This window comes from Sesamum indicum, linkage group LG9, assembly GCF_026168435.1.
Source record: "Sesamum indicum cultivar Baizhima isolate 11 linkage group LG9, ASM2616843v1, whole genome shotgun sequence".
Taxonomy (NCBI): domain Eukaryota; kingdom Viridiplantae; phylum Streptophyta; class Magnoliopsida; order Lamiales; family Pedaliaceae; genus Sesamum; species Sesamum indicum.
In genome coordinates this window covers 8,583,461-8,590,844 of record NC_142665.1, presented here as the reverse complement: position 1 = coordinate 8,590,844, position 7,384 = coordinate 8,583,461, and the positions used below count along the sequence as shown (strand labels likewise).

General features: G+C 34.1%; 1 protein-coding gene across 1 annotated transcript; it reads right to left on the bottom strand.

Annotated features, from left to right (window-relative positions):
• Positions 1–1,985: 1,985 nt before the first annotated feature.
• On the bottom strand, positions 1,986–5,514 carry LOC105171174 (citrate-binding protein). The gene is made up of 2 exons (XM_011092201.3): positions 5,079–5,514; positions 1,986–2,635 (listed from the first exon to the last, which is right to left on the bottom strand). Exons 1-2 carry the CDS (start codon positions 5,346–5,348, stop codon positions 2,240–2,242), a joined length of 666 nt encoding a protein of 221 aa, XP_011090503.1. The 5' UTR covers positions 5,349–5,514; the 3' UTR covers positions 1,986–2,239.
• Positions 5,515–7,384: the final 1,870 nt, after the last annotated feature.

Genomic DNA, 7,384 nt, shown 5'->3' with positions numbered 1-7,384 from the left:
ATTTGGGTTGTACTTTGACTTATGTTTGTTGACTTGGGAGCGCAACCATTGATATTATTTGGTAGTATTTGGATGATACAATGACATCAATTTCATTAGTGTTGTTGTATTATGAGTATCTTTTTTGTTAATATTTATTGTTCTTATTTGGCAAATTCAGATTTTGGTATTGATGGAATGTATTTGATGGTATAAAAAAAACCAAAAATAATTAAAGACAGAAAATTTTGAAAGTTTAGAGTCTGAATCAGAGACGAATTAGAGACAGAAATTTGTAAGGCTTTAGAGACGGATTAGAGACGGAACATTTTCTACGTTTCAGAGATGAAATTAGAGACGGCATTAACAAACAAATACTTTACCTTTAGAGACGGATTCAGAGACGTAAAGTTCTTTTTTTATCGACGGATTCAGAGACGGATTGCCTACGGAAAACAGAGACGGATTACGCTTAAACTTTCTTCTTGTTTGTCGACAGACTCAGCGACGAAAATGTTCGATCTCGGAATTAGAGACGGAATATTATTTCCGTCGCTAATATTTAGCCACAGATCTTTCAGCCACGGATTGCGGCGTTTTCCATCGCTAATTTATTGTAGAGACGGAAATCCTAGTTTCAGAGACGGAAATTTCCATCTCTGATATCCAACACACTAAACTTCAGAGTTAGTCAATGTTGAGCAGTTGTAGGTATTGAATGAGACTATAGAGTTTGCACGCTTTAAATTCCATCAATTCTTGCACACTTCACTTGGGAACATATCCGTGAGATCATTGGAGCTATTAAAAAATGAAATTACTGTCTCAGAAAAAGTGGCTTAGATTTGTCCAAGCAGGCTTCATACTCCAAATTCACTCAATATGGCAAGTTATTTTCTTGCTGGTCATCCCTTGTAGTTGATTGGTTTAGGCTAACTAAGATACTCGGGTAAGAGATTGACATCTCAATTTTCACTAAAATGGTACCACAATATTAGTGTGTTATCAAAAACCTAGTCTAATAAGATCACTGTTTAAAGGTAGCCGAATTCCCAATGGAGATATATATTAAGATATTCTGGGAAAAATATTTTTTTAGTTCATTAAGTATGCCCAATTTTAATTTTAGTCCTATAAGTATGACCATTTTTTATTAACTCCAGTAACTTGCAAAATTGATTAGTTTTAGTCCTCCGGTCGATTGGATTTATAATTTGCGCCGGAAAAGTGACATGGCATGACACCTAGATGCGTTTTGTTGATTTATAATCCTATGTGGCTAAAATTATGATGTGGAAGACAAGTTGGCCATCTTTTGTGCAAGTTTGGAGAGAAGAAAAGTCACCTTTCTTCCCTCCAAAAGATGACCAACTTGTCTTCCACATCATAATTTTAGCCACATAGGATTATAAATCAATAAAAACGCATATAGGTGGCATGCCATGTCACTTTTTCGATGCAAATTATAAATCCAATCGATCGGAGGACTAAAACTAATCAATTTTGCAAGTTACTGGAGTTAATAAAAAATGGGCATACTTAAAAGACTAAAACTAAAATTGGACATACTTAACGGACTAAAAAAATATTTTTCCCAAATATTCTTAAAGAAACTGGAACTATGGGTTGTTGATTGGTAGATTCTGTAATAAAAGTGAATCATTATTTAAAAAGTATAAGGCCTCCTATCACAACTTAATATCACTATTCATGCATTTTAACTTTGAATGACACAAATTTTATTTCTCATGTTTTTGCATTTGGGTCATTTTACTTTAATGAAATAAGTGTTAACAAAGTTTGCAAACCTCTAGCTCCACTGATAGAAACCTGTGTATTTCACTCACTATACTCCATTGACCTGAATGAATAGTTATACTTAACTAATATTCAATGATATGTCTATCCCAGATTTCTTGGAGCATCCTCAACAACTTCAGCTGCTTGGTCAGTTATTTATTGCACTGTTAGAAATGGCTAAGAATCAACAACGTGAAGCATGGGGATAGTCATGACATGCATCAAGCTGCATAAATTAATGCTTGCTACATATAAACCTAGAGCTTTGCTAACGATAACACCAATTTGTAACACAAACATCTCACCCCCTGGGACCATGCATGCATAATCAACAAAAGGTGAGGAACAAGAGAGCATCACTCAAGATTCCACATATGCAAGAAATATTGTTGCTGCAATGATCATTCAACTACAATAACCCTAAGCATTCATACAAGAAAGAAATGTTACTTATATATCATTATTGACATTTCTTAAGAACCCTAATCTTCTTCCAACGTGATTCCATATAGTAAGAAGCATCATTCTGAGCATAAACCCCACACTTGAAGTAATGAGAGGTTCCCTCAGGTCCACCTCTACCAGTTGCTTCATATTTCAGCACTCCATCAATGTACACTTCCACTCTCCTTCCCTCAACATCATGAACCACATTCAACTTCAACCATCTCCCATATATGTTTGGTACGATGACAGGCGCTCGATAGTACGACAGTGTCCCGTTGTACACTCTGAGCATTAGGGTCGTGGCGTGTGGGCTGGACCCGAAAACCTGCATAATGCATACACCGGAAGTGCCATATGGCACATACATGTATGCTTCGAATTGCCACACTCCAGAGGAGTAGTCGTTTCCCTGTAGAAACGACGTTCGGACGTTAATTAATGATCCAGATCTTATATCGCAGTTTTGATGGGATAAAATATTTGGCCGGAAATAGAAAAACGTGGTATAATGACAATATAAACAAAAGTTCTGTTTCAATTGTCATTGTTAATAATTAGTGACATCTATAGTGCTAATATAGACCTATACATACATATATATATATATTTACACGCACACACCTGACAAACTCACCTGCCCAAATTTTTCAGTCATTAGGTATTGCTAGCAACAATTTTTATATAATTATTGTCACTATCAAAACTATTAAAATTATTAGAGTAGTTGAAAAATGTGATATAAAAAAATTCATAAATAAGGTACGCAAGCTCCCCCTATTGAATATTAAATAATTTATCTTTTTAATAGTTTAAATTTTAATGAGGTGGTCGTTTAGCATGATATTCAAGATAGACCAAATAAGGGAGAATTTATTTAAAAAATACAAGGAAAAAAAAATTAGAAAAGTAACATATTTTGGAAAGATTTAGAAAAGTAAGTGGCACCGTGGTTACTCACCGCGGTGCCATAATTTTTATTTAAAAAAAACATTTAATGTGTCACCGCGGTTCAAAACCGCGGCGACAATTTTTTTTTCAAAAAAAAATTATTTTATTCTACGATGAATTGCTGTCAACTTCTCGTTAAAATTTTGACACCATCATGGCGAGTTGGCAACCATCAAATATACTGTTCGACTCTCCTTGATGAGAAGAATATTTCCCCACAAACAATTTCAAGTTTTATCAATCGTAAATAATGACTTTTTAGCACGACCACCGCACCTTTCGGCCGTCGATTCGCTGCCACTGGAGCGACCCACGATCACGAACCATCACCACTGGACTCGCCTCAACCTAACGGTTCTAACGAGACCAACCTAGTTCAATTTTATTAAATATTTGTTGAGATATGAAAATTTGAAGATTTTTCCACCGAAAATTCGCGCTAAAGCTGTTTGCTGCCATTTATCCACCGTCAGGACGAATCACACATTGAGACTATAGCCGTTCGAATCATGTCGTCCAGACGATTCCAACAAGACAGTCTTGCTCAATTTCATCAAGTATTTGTTTGTTCAATTAAAATACATATGTTTTAAAATAGTTATAATTTTATTAAATTCTATTCAATTAATTAATAATACTATTTACAATTAATTAATAATATTATTTATAATTCATTAATAATAATATTTATAATTAATTAAATAGAATTTAATAAAATTATAAATATTTTAAAATATATGTATTTTAATTGAACAAAAAAAAAATGAATTTGGCAAACAGTTTCAGTTAATTTTTGCTGGAAAAATCTCCAAATTTTCAATTCTCAATAAATACTTGATAAAATTGAGGAAGACTCGTCTAAATAGTATTATTAATTATTAATTATTAATTAATTATAAATAGTATTATTAATTAATAAATAGAATTTAATAAAATTATAACTATTTTAAAACATATGTATTTTAATTGAACAAATAAATACTTGATGAAATTGAGCAAGACTAGTCTTGTTGGAATCGTCTGGACAACAGGATTCGAACGGCTATGGTCTTAATCTGTGATTCGTCCTGACGGTGGAGAAATGGCAGCAAACAGCTTCAGCGCAAATTTTCGACGGAAAAATCTTCAAATTTTCATATCTCAACAAATATTTAATAAAATTGAACTAGATTGGTCTCGTTAGAACCGTTAGATCGAGACGAATCCAGTGGTGGTGGTCCGTGATCGTGGGTCGCTCCGGTGGCGGCGAATCGACGGCCGAAAGGTACGGCGGTCGTGCTAAAAATTCATTATTTACGATTAATAAAACTTGAAATTGTTTATGGGGAAATGTTTATCTCATAAAGGGGAGTCGAACGGTATATTTGATGGTTGACAACTCGCCGTGATGGTGCCAAAATTTTAACGAGAAGTTGGCAGCAATTCGTCGTGAAATAAAATAATTTTTTTTAAATTAAATTTTTTTTTTAAAAAAAACAATGTCACTACGGTTAACCATCGTGGTGACATAGAGAAATTTTTTCTTTTTAAATAAAAATTGTGGCACCGCGGTGCCACTTATTTTTCTAAATCTTTTCAAAGCATGTTACTTTTCTAATTTTTTTTTTCCTGCATTTTTTAAATAAATTCCCCCAAATAAGTAGGACCTCAATTCGAATTTTATTGCCAGCCGCTTATAAAAAAAAAATTCACGTGTCCGAAAGTAGAAAATTTATACTTTTATGGAGTACTTTTTCATGCTTTATTGATCTGTATAAATTTTCAAAATAAAATTAACATCCCCCTGTGGTTCAATTGCCGTGCGACAACACATAAACATATAGTTTAAAATCTAAAGAAGTCAATAACACGACTGGACCAAAAAAACACAAAAAAGAAGTGTTTGGGGAAATGAAGGTTATTACCCGAACACGAATCTCAGTACGAGGATTGGTTTTAGAGGTGGGAGTGTGAGGTTTATCTGTCTTGAAAATCCACAGTTTGTGAACCCCTCTCTTGAAGCTGTACCTCTCATCTTCGGGCACGTCGTATGGCCGTTGGATCACGAGATTTGAACGGTTCAGATGCTGAGAGATGAACCCTTTGGTGGGATCAATAGGTCCCCTCCCCACAACCTTGTACACTACTGTAATTAGAAGAACAAAAATGGAGCTCCAAATGCTGGGAGAAGACATTTTCTTGATTACAACAGATGAAGCTGCTTCCTATCGAATGTTGTTGGCATGTAATAATGTTGGGATTGAGGTTGTATGTCCATGCATTGATTTATAGAGATCAACCCGTTTACCGTCATTGGCGAACTGCTGAGGTAGATGGTGATAGGAAATGGTATTCTGCAGCTTTGGCAATAATTGTGGTAGGGTCCAATTTTCGCTCATCTTTTTTCTTTTATAGATGTGGTTATTCCTTTGAAGCCAAAAGGTGCCAGCATGTGAAGTTGAACAATGTGTTCCATGGAATTTTCTTGGTGTGCGTTGTCTGATTGAGACAGTTGGTTTTGAGCCAAGTGAGGCTCGATGTAATTGAGGTACATCTTCTATTTCATTTAATATATACGTTTATATTATAGTTCTGCACAACTTTTCTCGACCGGATTGAGGGGAAGTGTGTGATTTCTTGATTGCTACCTACTACGCCGTTCATATATTCTTTTAGTTTTGGGTGGTTGGGTTCTGATTATGACGTTGATATGGAACTTTACTGAGCTATATTTATATTTAGTGCAGATCTTTTATCACACTTTTATATGATATATTGGTGTCACATCAATGAGTGATTTACATGCGCTTATTTTTTTAATAATTAAAAGACATCATTAAATTAGATTATAATGTAAAAATGAGGCGGCCCATGTAAAATACTTAGGTGTGTATGACATCAGTATGTAACACGAATGGATGATAAAAGATCATTTATCATTTATGTTTGAAGATGGGATCAATATAAAATTTGGTGGGCCCGACATTTTTTACATTGTGTTCTTATGCTTGTAAGATAAAAGTGATGCCCAGCTAACAAAAATGTTTGGTATTTTATGTTTGAGAGTCCTTTGTCCTGTGTTTCATGTCTGATTTAGTTAATTATTAACATTGGCAAGTTGGGCATTAGGTATGTAAGAGGACAGACCATATTATTTACATCATCTTAATCTCTTCCGATTTTTCTTTGAAAATAAAAAGGAAATTTACACTGTAAAAAAGTCTAAATATGTTGTCTCCAATGAAACGAAGGTTATATCAACGATGTTTTAGTCTAGTGGTTAAGGTTAAAAGTGAAGTTTTACGAATAAATTTGAAGTCATGGATTCTAGTTCACGGAATGCTGTGGGTATTTACCTCACTTTATGTTAGTGTTTGTAATTTGTTATCGTCGTTAGTCATACTGATGTATTGGTTGAATTGATATATTATTAAAAAAATCTTCTAATTGATACAGTAACAGCCCAGATCCTAAAGTGGACTGCGGCTTGGGGAAACGCGATAAATAGAAACAACGGCTCCATACGGGAAGGCTAAAGAAGCGTCTTCTTGGTTTTGACAAAGGCAGCAATAGCAACATAAAAAAACAAAGGTGCAATAGCAACATCCAACAAGGAACAAGAACAAGGAGGGGATTTGGGCATATATTCAACTCTTAGGAATCTGGCAGGGGTTCGCGGTTTTCTTTAAGGACTACTCGCGCGCGCGGGACAGCCTTACGGGCTCTCCCAAGTTATAATAATGATAAATATTTTTAATTTATTCAAAAAATTATAAATATTTTATTGGAATTAATGAATATTTAACAAATAGTCCTCTACGATGGTTGTCATGAAGGGATATCTGTTAGATGATCATTAATTTCGAAAGAAGCATTTGTAATTATGACGAATCCCATGAAAACATGTTATAATTACCCTTAAATTTATGTAGTTTTTTGTGATCTGTATGTACGACAGAAAGCTCTTTGACCTACGAGATGCGCACCATTTATTGGTGTACAAGATTCCTCATCGATCCAGACACAATTTTAGGATACTAAGTTCTAGTTTAATCCGACTGTTGTATAATTGATTACAATAGAATCGGGATTGGAATAATTGGTTTTAGGAAAATGATTACGGCGTTTTGATTTACGATTTCAATAATTAATTACATAATGTTAAGTGATTCTTGGTAGAATTTATAGCTAAGAGAAATCTTATTATAATATTGAATTGGGGAATTATAAA

Excerpts from the sequence above, each read along its gene's own strand:
- LOC105171174 (XM_011092201.3), bottom strand. The coding sequence starts at position 5,348 with ATGTCTTCTCCCAGCATTTGGAGCTCCATTTTTGTTCTTCTAATTACA. Across the intron at positions 2,636-5,078 it reads GTACTGAGATTCGTGTTCGG|GGAAACGACTACTCCTCTGG; the intron begins GTAATAACCTTC and ends TCGTTTCTACAG.